This window comes from Penicillium bovifimosum (assembly GCF_028826915.1).
Source record: "Penicillium bovifimosum strain IBT 22155 chromosome Unknown utg000003l_segment0_segment0, whole genome shotgun sequence".
Classification (NCBI taxonomy): domain Eukaryota; kingdom Fungi; phylum Ascomycota; class Eurotiomycetes; order Eurotiales; family Aspergillaceae; genus Penicillium; species Penicillium bovifimosum.
This window is the reverse complement of record NW_026622712.1, coordinates 1,054,566-1,068,346: the sequence shown is the minus strand read 5'-3', so window position 1 is coordinate 1,068,346 and position 13,781 is coordinate 1,054,566. Positions and strand designations below refer to the sequence as shown.

General features: G+C 50.9%; 6 protein-coding genes across 6 annotated transcripts; 2 read left to right on the top strand and 4 right to left on the bottom strand.

The window, feature by feature from the left end:
* Nucleotides 1–253: 253 nt before the first annotated feature.
* On the top strand, nucleotides 254–2,383 carry N7515_003457 (serine/threonine protein kinase CBK1; the record flags this gene model as incomplete). The annotated part of the gene is made up of 4 exons (XM_056664201.1): nucleotides 254–873; nucleotides 948–1,451; nucleotides 1,525–2,001; nucleotides 2,071–2,383. 4 exons carry the CDS (start codon nucleotides 254–256, stop codon nucleotides 2,381–2,383), a joined length of 1,914 nt encoding a protein of 637 aa, XP_056523258.1.
* A 772-nt stretch (nucleotides 2,384–3,155) lies between these two features.
* On the bottom strand, nucleotides 3,156–3,945 carry N7515_003456 (spliceosome assembly protein PRP11; the record flags this gene model as incomplete). Its single annotated transcript, XM_056664200.1, has 2 exons — nucleotides 3,156–3,848; nucleotides 3,934–3,945. 2 exons carry the CDS (start codon nucleotides 3,943–3,945, stop codon nucleotides 3,156–3,158), a joined length of 705 nt encoding a protein of 234 aa, XP_056523257.1.
* Nucleotides 3,946–4,196: 251 nt separating this feature from the next.
* N7515_003455 (uncharacterized protein) lies at nucleotides 4,197–6,163 on the top strand (the record flags this gene model as incomplete). The annotated part of the gene is made up of 4 exons (XM_056664199.1): nucleotides 4,197–4,365; nucleotides 4,419–4,869; nucleotides 4,922–5,012; nucleotides 5,066–6,163. 4 exons carry the CDS (start codon nucleotides 4,197–4,199, stop codon nucleotides 6,161–6,163), a joined length of 1,809 nt encoding a protein of 602 aa, XP_056523256.1.
* Nucleotides 6,164–6,775: 612 nt separating this feature from the next.
* Nucleotides 6,776–9,366, bottom strand: N7515_003454 (putative C6 finger domain protein; the record flags this gene model as incomplete). The annotated part of the gene is made up of 3 exons (XM_056664198.1): nucleotides 6,776–7,638; nucleotides 7,710–8,100; nucleotides 8,257–9,366. The coding sequence occupies 3 exons, from the start codon at nucleotides 9,364–9,366 to the stop codon at nucleotides 6,776–6,778; spliced, it is 2,364 nt and encodes a 787-aa protein (XP_056523255.1).
* Nucleotides 9,367–10,941: 1,575 nt separating this feature from the next.
* Nucleotides 10,942–11,907, bottom strand: N7515_003453 (putative formin binding protein; the record flags this gene model as incomplete). The annotated part of the gene is made up of 2 exons (XM_056664197.1): nucleotides 10,942–11,835; nucleotides 11,884–11,907. The coding sequence occupies 2 exons, from the start codon at nucleotides 11,905–11,907 to the stop codon at nucleotides 10,942–10,944; spliced, it is 918 nt and encodes a 305-aa protein (XP_056523254.1).
* Nucleotides 11,908–12,374: 467 nt separating this feature from the next.
* N7515_003452 (D-mandelate dehydrogenase-like dehydrogenase) lies at nucleotides 12,375–13,622 on the bottom strand (the record flags this gene model as incomplete). Its single annotated transcript, XM_056664196.1, has 5 exons — nucleotides 12,375–12,473; nucleotides 12,524–12,763; nucleotides 12,815–13,224; nucleotides 13,288–13,502; nucleotides 13,570–13,622. 5 exons carry the CDS (start codon nucleotides 13,620–13,622, stop codon nucleotides 12,375–12,377), a joined length of 1,017 nt encoding a protein of 338 aa, XP_056523253.1.
* Between the last annotated feature and the right edge of the window lie 159 nt (nucleotides 13,623–13,781).

Sequence of the window (13,781 nt, the reverse complement as noted above, 5' to 3'; positions counted from 1 at the left end):
TACAACAGTGATCACATAAAATCTCTAGTCAAGAGTTTCAAAATATTAATTGGCTCTTAAAAAGAATCACAGACCTCTAGGAGTACTGTGTACATAGAGGTGTTTCACGAGCTAAGCGTAAACAAAAGCCAACCAGTCAGGCTGGGGCTAGATTGCCTCCTGAGCCACCGCTTCTTTAAACTCCCCGCCCTCTTAAATTCCGCCTCAACTTCTTTACCGTCTTCACCACACAAGTTGGGACGAAGCTTACAAGATGGATCCCAATAACAACAACAACCGTAATAACATGAATTATGGTTACGACCGCAACTACAATGCCAACAACCGCGCCTATCCCACCACCCCCTCCGCATTCCCCCAACCCATCTATCAAACTCAGGGGGCTCAGGATTATGTCGACCCCTCTAACCCAGCTTACGCCCCAGGCTATTTTCTGCCCAGCCACTACCCACCCCAGGTGCAGGCACAGTATGCTCAGCAACAGCAATACGCGCAACAGCAAGCATTGCAATCACCCCAGCCTGCCTACCAAACGCGCCCCGGTTACCCCGATGGTACCAACGGTCTGATCCAGCAATTCTCCAACCAGGACCTTAATGCAAACCGTGCAGGGTTTTACAACAACAACAGGACTGCTGCCCCAGCACAGCGGCCTCGCACCGCTGGCGGCACCCCCACTCAAGCGCCCGGCCAACAATCACACCTAATTCCCCCGGTCCCTCGCAGCCCCCGCCCACCCTCTGAGAATGAAGAGTTGCAACGTTTCCCCGATCGGTACTCAGAGAATGTACACAAGCGAGGAAAGGTTGCAAAGGAGGTGGTGACTGTGTTTTTCCAGGATAGTATTGAACGGGCCCGTGACCGTAACGTGCGGTAAGTCTAAGAAATTTTGAGCTCATATCCTGGTCATATTCTGGTGTCCATACTCACTATTCTCACTCGTACAGCTCTGCGGAACTCGACAAGATCGTCTTTGACCCCAACCTTCCCGTCGAGAAGAAGCGTCAGGATGCTGAGGGGATTTCCAAGAGAGAGTCCGACTTCCTTCGATTCCTACGCACGAAGGAGACACCATCCAACTTCCAGACCATCAAGATTATTGGAAAGGGTGCGTTCGGTGAGGTCAAACTCGTGCGGCGCAAGACCGACAACAAGATTTACGCTCTCAAATCGTTGATCAAGACGGAGATGTTCAAGAAGGATCAATTGGCCCACGTCCGTGCTGAGCGTGATATTTTGGCGGATTCGAAGGACAACCCATGGCTGGTCAAGCTGCACGCATCGTTCCAGGACGCTGCGTACCTTTACCTGCTGATGGAGTTCTTGCCTGGTGGTGATTTGATGACAATGTTGATCAAGTATGAGATCTTCTCTGAGGATATCACTCGGTTCTACATGGCCGAGGTCGTGATGGCAATTGAAGCCGTACACAAACTTGGTTTCCTTCACCGGTAAGCAATTCTGAATTATTGGTGCCAGCCATGTCGTCACACGATTATCTCATACTGACAATCTCTTACGCAGTGATATCAAACCTGACAACATCTTGCTTGACCGTGGTGGCCATGTCAAGCTTACTGACTTCGGTCTGTCCACTGGAGGCAAGAAGACTCACGACAACGCTTATTATCAGAACCTCCTCAAGAACTCCACTTCCAAGGATCGGAATCGCAACTCTGGCTACTTCAACGATGCTATCAATTTGACGGTGTCCAACCGCGGTCAGATCAACACATGGAGGAAGTCCCGTCGGGCCATGGCTTATTCCACCGTTGGAACTCCGGATTATATCGCTCCTGAGATCTTCAATGGTCAGGGTTACACTTACCTCTGCGACTGGTGGTCTGTGGGTGCTATCATGTTCGAGTGTCTCGTAGGCTGGCCTCCGTTCTGTGCTGAAGACACAAATGACACTTATCGTAAAATCGTCAACTGGAGAGAGTGCTTGTACTTCCCCGATGAACTGACCCTTTCCCGTGACTCCGAGGGGCTGATCCGGAGGTAAGTTCTAATCCTCGGCTGCACGAAAGAACAGAACAAGAAGAGGACACCCGCTAACTGACTCAATAGTTTCTTGTGTGACCCGGACCATCGCATTGGCAGCGAAGGCGGCCAACACGGCGGCGCCACCCAGATCAAAAACCACCCCTTCTTCAGGGGAGTAGTTTGGGATCAACTGCGTGGCATCCGTGCTCCCTTCGAGCCGCGTCTCAGCTCCAACATTGATGTGTCGTACTTCCCGATTGACGAGATTCCCCAGGAGGATACCAGCGCAATCTACCGTGCCCAGGCTCGTGCCATGCCGGAGTCGCAGGAAGCCGAGATGAGCTTGCCTTTCATCGGCTACACCTATAAGGCCTTCAATGCCTTCCAGAGCAACTAAGCTTTGGTTGTGTTTCCGAGACTGGCCGATTCGTCGGGACAATGGAGGCAAGCAGGGCTTGCCTTGGTGTTTTCGCCATGGTACTTTTTTTCAGCGAGAAAACAGCTCGGATCTGTTTTCATCTTGTTCCACATTATCATTGAGCATATCAGCGCGATGTTGTTTTCTAAAATTATGACCCATCTTCTTGTTTCGGTTGTTGATACATACGGCTTGTGTATCTAACGCTTGCATCCTGTCGAAACGAAAACATTCTTTCCTGGTTGGAGAGAGCTAGCTGATTAGGAGTGTGCTATGTTGCAATTCCAGCTTTGATTACATCTCAGGATGGCGAGGATCGTCCTAAGGAAAAATGAACTCTTTCCGACTACAGCTTTCTTCTCGACCAAGTGGTATACTGCCCATGAGACATATAAGATCTGTAGAACCTGGATACGATACTTGCTGAAGAACAGTCACTTGGCTGTGTTCAATGCCCATGGCTATTCTCACTGTTCTCTGGGCTATATACATACCCAGCCATCTACATCGTACATTGCACATTGCACACATCCAAGTGCCCATGAACCAAGTTGCGAGCATTGGGTTAGGCACACTGCCATGAGATTGAGTATCAAATGTCGTAAAAGCGAGTCGCTCGAGGATCAGATAAGATATTATGCACAAAAAGTAACCCCCAAAACGCCTATCCTGATTCCCACCGTAGAGACCAACCCTCACAAGAGCCAGCCAGACGTATGAACAACAAAAACCGTCATCTTTGCTGATTTTCTCAGCTCTTCATGGGCGCCAAACCGGGCACACCACTAAACCTCTCCTCCCTCTCCGTCTTGAACAAAATCTGAATCCAAAACTCCTTACTATCCTCATCAAACCAAGTCCAATACCTCTCATCCCGTCGATCAATCTCTTTAGCCTGCAACTTAAACCCACAAGTCTGATACGGCTCCGCGGCAACAACCAAATACTGGAACCTATTATCGGGATTCTCCACCTTCTGCTCAAAAGCCGACATAAACCTCACTCTCGGCACCACGCCGGGCGTAATCTCCTGAAACTGCAACTGAAACAGCAAACCATGCTGCCGCGTCAACGGATCCCGAATCTTGGTAATCTTGTAACCCGGTCGTCCGATCTTAATCAGCTGCTTTTTGACCTGCACGCCCGCGACGGCTGCGGAGGCCTGGTCTTGATTTTTGCCTTCGCGGGCGTCGCGCGCGGCGCGTCGCGCGAGGTTGGTTTGGTGCTTGCGGCCTTGGGTGTGGGCGAGGTAGGAGCCGTCGTTTTGGTGCACTGTTAGGCAGAGGCGGCATTCGAAGCTGCCGAGGTGGTTTTTGAATATGTAGGGGTCTTTTTCGATGTCGATTGTTTCCAGCGCGAGTTGGCGTAGACGCTCGCGTCTGTCGGCGTTCGTGGCGGATTTGGAGGCGACGCCGCCGCCGCCGAATTTGGAGCCTGCGCGGTTCTGGGGGGTTGGGTTAGTCTTAGAGTTTTTGGAGATGGCTGGATAGGGGGTTTGGCTTTAAGCGATGGGGTGAGGGATTGCGTACCTGGTAATCCATGCTGGCGGTTTTATCAGCTCTGAGAAAGTTGACTGAGGTTTACCTGGACCTGGTAGGAGTTCGATGTAGGAGGCGGTATGGCGTCGACCGCCTTCCTGTTGGATGGTTGAACTGCAAAGATCTATCTTTATGCCTCTACACACCGCCTGCCGAATCAATGCATACACTATGAAGCACAGCCAAAGCAACATCTCCAGAACACTTGTGAGTTGTGACTTAAGACAAACGACATATTAAGCCTGACTGGAGCGATGAGCGTTCCAGCAGTGGGCCAACGTCGGTCATTCGACGGCCACTTGTGTACCATCCGATATGTGGGACCCGTTGAAGGAACCAGCGGCGACTGGTTAGGAGTCGAATGGGACGAAGCAACACGAGGCAAGCACTCAGGAGAACATAGAAGTGTCAGATACTTCTCCTGTAAGTGTATCTTCAATTGTATAGACATGAAATAGTTACTGATTTGGTCTCAGGCAAAAGTAAACATCCAACAGCGGGGTCTTTTGTCCGCCCCTCCAGGCCTTCAGATCCACCCCGGAGCTTCTTAGAAGCCCTGCGGGAGAAGTATGCTTCTGAGTCTGAGCAAGACTTTGCGGACGCCGCTTTGCTGGGTGCGGCAGCTGCTCGAGCCAAGGCAATTGAGATCAGTGGCAAAGTCGTTGAGGAAGTTGGGTTCGAGAAGATTCGGAAACAGCTTGCTGAGCTACAGGATTTGCGCATTGTTTTACTTGATGGCTTGCTGATTGTCGGCGTTCTTGCTTCTTATGACCAGGCTCGGGAGGAGCATGGCGAAGAGGCGCGGAAGATTGGGGAAACCTGTCCCAAGATCACGGAACTCGATCTCGGTCGCAGCTTGCTGAGTCGGTGGCGGGATGTCTGGGATATCTGCGATCAGCTCAAGCATCTGAGACGGCTAAAGCTCAAGTGAGTCTATGGATTTATGAACACATTCGTGGCTGAGCTGACTCGAAACCAGTGGAAACCGATTTCTACCTTTGGAGGATGACCTGACCTTCAATGGAATCACGGAGCTACATTTAGATGACACGCTACTTACCTGGGATGAAGTATGCATATATTCATTGCCAATGATCTTGATCAAACCTAACTTTGAACATAGATTACTGCCATTGCATCTCGATTCCCAGACTTGACATCTCTTACAGCATCCGCCAACCAGCTCACAGACTTAACCAGTCCACTCCCCAGCACCATTACAACCCTAACGCTCGAGCACAACGAGATAACCTCACTATCAGCCCTGCGCCATATCGCCGCACTCCCCAACCTCCAACACCTCTCCATCCGCGGCAACAATCTCTCCACCGTGAACAAAGACCCAACAGACAACACCATAGACTTCCAATTTCCACCAACTCTCCGCTCCCTCGACATATCCCGCAACAAAATCACCTCCTGGGCAATCCTCAACAAACTTCCAACCGTCTTCCCAGCCCTAACAACCCTCCGAATAACCGGCAACCCCCTCTTCGACCTCCCACCCCTCCCACCAACAATCACAGAAGCCTCCAAACCAATGACCGTCGACGAGGCGTTCATGCTAACCCTCTCTCGCTTCCCACCATCCCTCACAATCCTAAACTACAGCACCATTTCCCCACAAGACCGCTCAAACGCCGAAATGTACTACCTCTCCCTCATCGGCAAGGAGCTCTCTGCCACGAGCGAGGCAGAAGAACCCGCTATTCTCGACACGCACCCGCGGTACCGGGAGCTGTGCGAGCTCTATGCCGAGCCGACCATCACAAGAGCCGTTATTTCAGATGGCTCCGGGGCGAGAGTTATCCATCCGCGGTCTGTTGCCGCGCGGCTTGTTAAGATGGCGTTTTATCTACCACCGGGCGACGATGGGCCCAAGAGGCTTGTCAAGGAGGTCCCTGGCTCATTTGATACTTACCAGATTAAGGCGCTAGTGTCGCGGCTCTTTGGGCTGCCGGCGTTTTGGTTTCGGTTGATTTGGGAGACGGATGAGTGGGATCCTGTGGAGAAGGCGGCGGGTGATGGCATGGTTGAGTGGGATGAAGATAGTGAGGATGAGGAAAGACCTGGTGTTGGCTCTGGGATTGAGGCCCGGGATGGTCCTGATACGAGCCGGTTTGTGCGCAGGGAGGTTGAGCTGGTTGATTCGACGAGGGATATTGGATTCATGTTCCAGGGTGAAGTGGGAGAGATTAGGATTCGAGTCGAGATCAGCTGACATTGTGGGAACTGATAGGGCAGGTACGAATCTTCCTAAAGTAGAAGGTGCAACCTTGACTTGGGTGGATTTTCCTGCATAGACTTCAGGTTTGATCACGGGAGTTGATAGTCGAGCATGATCTATGTAGCATAAAGGAGTATACCAATAAAGCAGCAACATGCGATGGCTACAGCCACTACTGTGTACAGCAGAAAAGAAGAAATGTTCCGAGTGATAGAATTTGATCTAATCAATATGTACACAAAGACAGGTGGACTCGATGTGAATCCACGTGTTGGGGAGGAAGAAAAGGCCAAAACGCCATAGTGCCTCGCTCACTGCCCAGTCCCCTAAACCCCAATAGAAAGCATGAACGGTAAGTTATAAACGAGCAGATAATTGAGACCGTATCATCCGGAGCCACAAAAAACAGCAAAAAGGAATATCAAGACGCCTGACCCATGATGCTTTTGTTTGTCAACCGCAAAAGAAACAAGATAAGATACTGTGAGGACGCAGGATCGAGAGAAGGTGCAATGGTTCTTAAACGGGAACCCATTATGCAAAGAATATAAGAGAGTAGGATGGAGCAATGCATACGCTCGAGGCGTGTGTTGATCACAGCGTTATTTACCCGCGAGCAACCCACCATGAGCGAACTGCCATGCAGCAGATCCGCTTGTAGATCTGGGTTGTGCCCTTGCCCTCGGCTTCCTCTTCGAGGAACTTCTGTGCAACAAAGAGCCGAGTTCCCGCCTCTTTCTCCGTGGTATAGCCCACCTTGGGCAGGCTGTTGGGGAAGTCGGCCCAGCGCTGTCCAAGATGACGTGCGACAGAGATGGAATAGATGATGTCGCGGTTCTCGTATGTATCCAGCAATTGTCGGCACCGGCCAAGAGTGTCGTCAATCTGCTTGGCAGAGCTTGCCTCGTTGTCATAAAGTGTAAGGAATTCTCCGACCTGATCCCAGAAATCCAATTGGCGGCTCTGGAACTGATCCGGGGTGTTCGGGGGGTTGGCAGCATCCATGACTAGCTCCCGTGACAACGGGTTTGAATCCAGGTGGTTCCAGGTGAGCAATGCTTCCACCACGTTTAACCGCCCGCAAGCAACACAAAGATTCCAGTCCCGACCCTGTTGTGCGTTTTCTCCATCTGGCACCTGGCGACATAATGACATGCTTTTCCAGATAATCGAGGCCTCGAAGCTCTCTAGGCGAGCAAGTGTTTCGCCGTCTTGAAGGTTCCACTCATTGAACGCGTTGATCAAAGCCGAATAATCCGCCATGAGCTGCGCATCAGCCATGAGTAATGAGAGAGCACTCTCTGAATACCAGCGGACCTCCAGGAGCTTGTCAATCGCAGGTGCATAGGTAGCCAGGAATACGGCTTGGATCTCTTCGAGGCGACCGGCTGGGAGGGTTGCGATGGGGTGAGGAGGAGGAGGGGCAATCCCCCTCAAAGAGAAGAGGTCATTTATGTAGAGGTTTTTGGCTGGTGGGGAAGATTGTTAGCGACATATGCTTCATGCACAGATAAGAAACAAAACTATGAGCTGGACCCACCTTTGTATGCAGGTTCTGAGCCCTGTTGGCGTGGAGCGGTGTTCTGCATGTCTGTATGATTTGGTTGATTACTTGCTGCCAGAGAAGAATCAATGGAAACTCGGTGCTCGTGCTGGTCCGTGGAAGCACTGGGCGACTCAGAGTGAAGGGAAGGTGCGAATGGTTGAGACGAAGCGGGCATATACCCAGGAGGCGCAGAAGGATAGGAAGGGTATGATGGTGCTGATGAGGTAGAGGGACCCTGTGGATTGACAACCAGCGAAGGTGGAGGATTAGGAGCTGGTTGAATAGCCGATGGTGTAGAGGCTTGAGTTCGAAACACAGGATCGTAGCCCAAGCATTCACGTTTGCTTTTGACGCAATTTCTGCAGACAGGATGTGCTTCGTCGCACTAAGTGAAAGTTAGAGCTTGATCAAGTAAATTCAAGTGAATCAACAAGGGAAAAAAAAGAGGTCGAGGGACGGTGGATATTAAGCGGACAAAATAAAAGGGCGGGGTGCGGGCACAAGCGAGACTCCCGCCCCGCGAACTACAACTCAAACTCACCTTGATTCGACGTTTGCGACAAGTCAAACAACCAGTCTTTGTTCGTCGCTTCACTTCTTTCTTATGCCTATTGCCAGATAGCATCTTGTTCGGATCTCCTGGCAGTTGGTACCGCATTTGCGCATTTCCTTGTCCCATATTGGAGGGATAACCAGTCATGTACTGTCCCATCGAAGCCATCGGTGGCATATTGTTCGGTAGCGGTGACCCGATAGGTGCCTGCGCTTGAGCACCAGAATTGTGATACATGTCGTTTTGTTGATAATGTTGCGGCTGTGTCTGGAATTGATGCTGGTTATGTGTCTGCGGTGACTGCTGGCTTGCTGGTTGCTGCGAGGGTGTAGGACTGTGTGAATATTGGTAGGAACCGTTGGTTGGCGCATGGTAGTGAGATGCACCGTTTACACCAGTGTGTTGGTTCGTGTCGTGCCCAGGCCCCGTAGAGTCTCCTGTGCCAGTATTCGAATCGTGGTGGTCCAAATGACTGCCATCACCAAAGTCATGGCCATCCATTGTTGGAATATCATCGGTTCCAATTGCTGGCAAGGAATGGTCCAGCGAAGGAAGGGTTGTGTCAATTGCAGGGAGCGACATGTCCGGAGCTGCAGAGGAACCCAAAGAAGGCAACCCGTGGAAGGAGTGAAGATCTGCATCATCAAAGGTATGTGATGTGTCCATAGGTGGGAGGGTCGACTCAATCGCGGGAAGCGACGATTCAACAGATGGTAGTGTCACATCTGGAACTTGTGCTGGCTGGCTAGCTCCGTCTGCTTGATATGTGCTCGCATCCTGTGTTGGCCCTGTGGCGGCCTGACTTGGCTCTGCTGGCGGTTCTGGCGCCGCGAATTCTTTGGGCTGTGCTGGCGCAATTGGCTCTTCCGATTGTGTCGGTTGCCCTGGCTCCATTGGTTGCGCTGGTTCTGCTGGTCGTTCAGGCTCTGTATGCTGTATTGGTTCATGATTTACTTCCGCCGAAGGTTGATTTGTCTCCACTGGAGGGGGCTCATTTTGAGCTAAAGGTTGGACTGCCTCAGCAGCTGGCGCATTCGGTTCCGTCGCAGAGTTGGTGGATTCGCCAGGCGGGGCGCTCGAGTCCGTCGGCTCCGCCATATCGGGATTCACAACCTCCCAGTGAAGGTCTCGGTGGGATAAGAATATCGGTGGGGTGCGTGTAAGTAGGCTTCGAGCACAAAGTCTCAATAAACGTCGAGGATTCGAATATAAGGTCAAAGGTCGTCTGGCTTATCGCTGAGCGAAGAAATCACACCAGGGCGGACGGATGGGGAGTTAGAAATCATTTATTCCCTGTGATCTGTAGAATCCAGTATCGTCAGTCAAGGTATTCTGTCAAAAATGACTCCAGTAGCCCGCAGCAAGACATGATGTGGTAAAAAGCAGAGCCCTCGATGTCGATCATGAGCATGAGCAGGAAAGAAGCATGCTAGCGCAGGTCCTCGATTTCCACGCCTTTAAACCCAACCGGCGTGCTCAACCCAGTCTAGGCTGTTGTAATGGGCGCAAAGACAATTCCTTTGTGCAAAGCCCTATAACAAGGATATAGACAGCTCGGAGCAGTCTCAGATATGCTGCTGGCCATTTGAGGTTTTGCAAGTCGCGATCGCAGTGGTTTCCCAGCCTCAAATTGCAACCATGACTGTTCGCAGATCCCACATCCCCCTATGAATACACCAGTTCGAGTGAAGTCCTCAGTGGCCTCATTTGACAGCAGGAATATTGGACTTGGTATCGTACAGGGCAGTTTGAGGCTCCGGCGCGAGGGGACGATGCGCATGGCAAGGACCGGGCGGGTTGACAGGGCTGCGGGGATCACGACTTTCTCGAATTTCACAGACTTACCGGGGAAATCAACAGAATCAGATCAAATAAAACGTAAGATCAACAAATGAAGGGACAAATCCGAGGGTTGGAGGCCAGGACACGCGCAAAAGAGAGGCTAAAGGAAGCTTTCCTTTCCGGCGATGGAAACTCTCCGCTTTGATTGCGATCGAAAAAAAATCATAGTGGCAACACCGCTTTCTACCCCAACATTGGCATCAACTTGCAATTCAGTACGCGGATTTACTTGGGATGTGATTTTATTTTCTCTTACTAGTTTGGTAGTCAATAATCTTCATTCAAATCAACTAATATAAGGCTCATAGTTTTGCACTTCGGCCTTTTCAGTCCAGATCTATGGAGCCCGGCTATACATAGATTGTCTTGCCAGACCAAGGCGATTGCATGATGCACCCACCCCCTATATCCAAGGGCTGATGCTTCGGAAGATGCATGTATTCCTGTAGACGAGGTCGGAGAGACAATTATCAGAATAGACAACTAACCCAATTCCCACAACGAATAGGGCTCAGCGTTGCACATGATCCCCCTGCGAATGGTTCGCCGAGCACGTCGTAGGAGCCCGATCTTGCACATGAGTCTCATTTTCCGAAGACTTCGAGGTCTTCATTCCTCGTCCATATCACATGAAACAGCGGAAGTCCTGCATTCTGTATCAGTGGCTTCGCGCAACTGATTGCAGACTTGTGGGGCAACAGGTCAACAGTGTGAAGTTGGACCTGTGAGGGCTCCATAATCTTTTGGCACTTCCAAAGATGGGGGATGGGCTCGTATTTCAAATTGAAGCATGGGAAAGAAGGTGCGTAGACACCACATCTCAGAGTGCTACTATTTCCTCATCACCTTCGGCTTGCGCTTTTTGAAGACAACGTCAGGCGCTGCATCTGCAGTCTGCTGTTTATCTTCGGCGACCGGATCCAAGGTCTGAACGGTCTCTTCTGCCAAGGTCCGAGCGGGCTCTTCTGTCTTAAACTCAGTCTTAACCTCGACAAACCCACTCGTCTTTGGAACCTCGGGCTCGGGCTTGATTTCATCATCCTCTTGCTTTGCGATAGGGGTGGGCTGTTCGCTGGCTGTCTCCTGCTCATTGAGTTCAACCTTCGGAGTGAACGTCTTCTTTTTGGTAATATCTTTGGTGCTTGCAAGCAGGTCATCCAGGCTCTCGTCCTCTTGTGCACCAGGGTATTGTCTCATCCTCGAGCCCCAGCCTCTGTTGACAACAGGTTCAGACGCATGTTCATCCTCCTCTTCTCCTTCACCTTCATGCTTGCGCTTGCGTACTCCGACCGACTTTGTCGGACCCTCTAACCCCCCCTGCACAGGCTCGATTCTGGTCTCCGATGTCGTCTGCCATTCGCCTGCTAGAGCCAAATCCGCGCGGAATTCCTGGGGAATGGCGACTCCCATTTCTGCAAGCTGTGCCATCTGCTTCTTCCGCTCTTCTAGCGAGACAGGTCGATCTTCAGCTTTAGGGGCTGGGGCCGCGGTTCGTTTTGCGACGCCATCTTTGTCAGTCGAGGACCCGCCACCGACAGCCTGTCGTAATCGCTCGACTTCGCTCTTTGCGCGCTGTGAATCTCTCTGTTTTTGTTCATTGTCGTTGTGGATTTGTCTGAGGAAACGCTTCAGGCTGCCTTGATGTTTCGGGCTAGCTTCGTGCTGGGTCTTTTCAAAGGGCGTATCGCGGATGAAGATCTTGCACTGTTTGCACCAATAGCGTGGCTTTGGAATGGTTAGTACGAGACTAGACAAGCGGATGATTGTACTTACTGCTGATTTCCAGTATTCAGCCATGATGGAGTGAACGAGAGATACGGGTAAGTTGATAAATGAAGCTCGGAGTCGGCAGTGTCTAGCTCAAACGAGCAGCCCCACTCCCCGCCGCTTTAAGCTTTCGGCTTCAAGCCTGCGACATACCATCAACCTAAGGACTTTGGTCTTGTTAGTATATTACTTCGGATTCTTGCTCCTGTCGTATTTGATTTACAAGCTACATTTATATGTAGAAGGAAGTTATAAAGGCACTACGAAAGACATGAAAGCTGAATGCCAGAGAGACCATCATCTATAAGTATCTGGTATCTGATAATCTGACAGACTGACCCGACACGGTGCCCGAATGACACCCACCAGGTAGATACAACTATACCTACATATCTACAACCTGGGTTGGCGTCCGAGTGGTGCATCGGGCACTACAGCTGGAGCCCGGTACCTATAATGGAACCATGCTGGAGGCGAACTGGCCGTAGCAGCTATCCCTAGAGATCCACCTGTTCTGGAACGGGGCTCTTCAACTTCCCAACTTCAAGAGCCATTCGGATATTATCAATTGCCCATTCCTCCATAGCGAGCATCGTCTTTGGACAAGTTAGACCCATATCTTCTTTGTGGAAAGTAGAAAACTCACTTCACTAGTCCAGGTACCCATATGAGGAACCAGAATTACATTCTGGTTTTTCAGCAGCCCAGGATGAATGTAAGGCTCATTCTCGAAGACATCAAGACCAGCTGAAAACACCTTCCCCCTATTCAGGGCATCAACCAAAGCAGCCTCGTCCATGACAGCTCCACGGGCAGTATTAACGACTACCACGCCGTCTTTCATTTTAGCGAACTCAGCTTTGCCGATGATATGACGCGTGTTTTTCTTTAGACAGTTAGGTCTCCGCTCTTTTTTGAAACCGGGGGAATAACTCACGTTCAATGGCAGATTCAAGCTGACGACATCACTTGTAGACAGGAGTTCATCAAAAGAAACATATTGCGCACCCCCGGACAGCTCATCACTAAGCTTGCGGCGGTTGTGATAGATGACCTTCATTCCAAAGACCTCGGCCTTCTTCTTCAGATTACGCCCAATACCGCCCATCCCCAGGATACCAAGAACCTTCCCTTGGGGATCATGACCAAGAGGAGGCGCTGGCAGGCCACGCCATTGGCCCTTACGCAGGGCGTTCATACCGGTGTTGAAGTTGCGCAGTGCTCCAAGGATCAGGAACATGTTCACGTCCGCAGTCGCGTCGTCCACTGCAGTTGGGACATTGGATACCCTGACCGGAGGGTTGCGTGCGCTGCAGGCATGAACGTCAATTTGATCGTATCCGGCGCCTATGGACACATCAAGTTAGCATTGAGCTCCTTTTGAATACTCAAATTTCAAGCTTGACATACCACAGTGTGCGATGTATCGGAGTGAGCTCGGCAGGGCTTTCAGGAGCTCTTCATCTACAAGCCCTGTTTGAGCTAGAGAGCCAATTGTTCGGTATATTGCAACGACACCATCCAGCTTGCCGTCTTTGCACTCCTGGATGAAGTCTGCTCGATCGGTTGCTGCAGGCTCGACTAGCTCTGCCACTTCGCCTAACGCAGTCCAGGCTGCTTGCGCACTGCGTTCGAGTGAGGTCAATATCTGAAGAGGAATATGGATTCAGAATTGTAATGAGGTGAACACACTGGTCAATATTCCCGAGCTTTAGAACCTTGGGCATAGGGCTGGTAGATCCCATTATGAGATTGTGATAGTAGTAGACTCTGTCAAAACGTGAATACAGTTAGAACTCCGAAGAGGCGCAAAATGATGGCAAAGGTCAATTCCAGAAGAGTCATTTCATCTTTCAACTCGGGTCAAACTACTCCGAGGCGCCTTCTCATGACATCCTTTGATT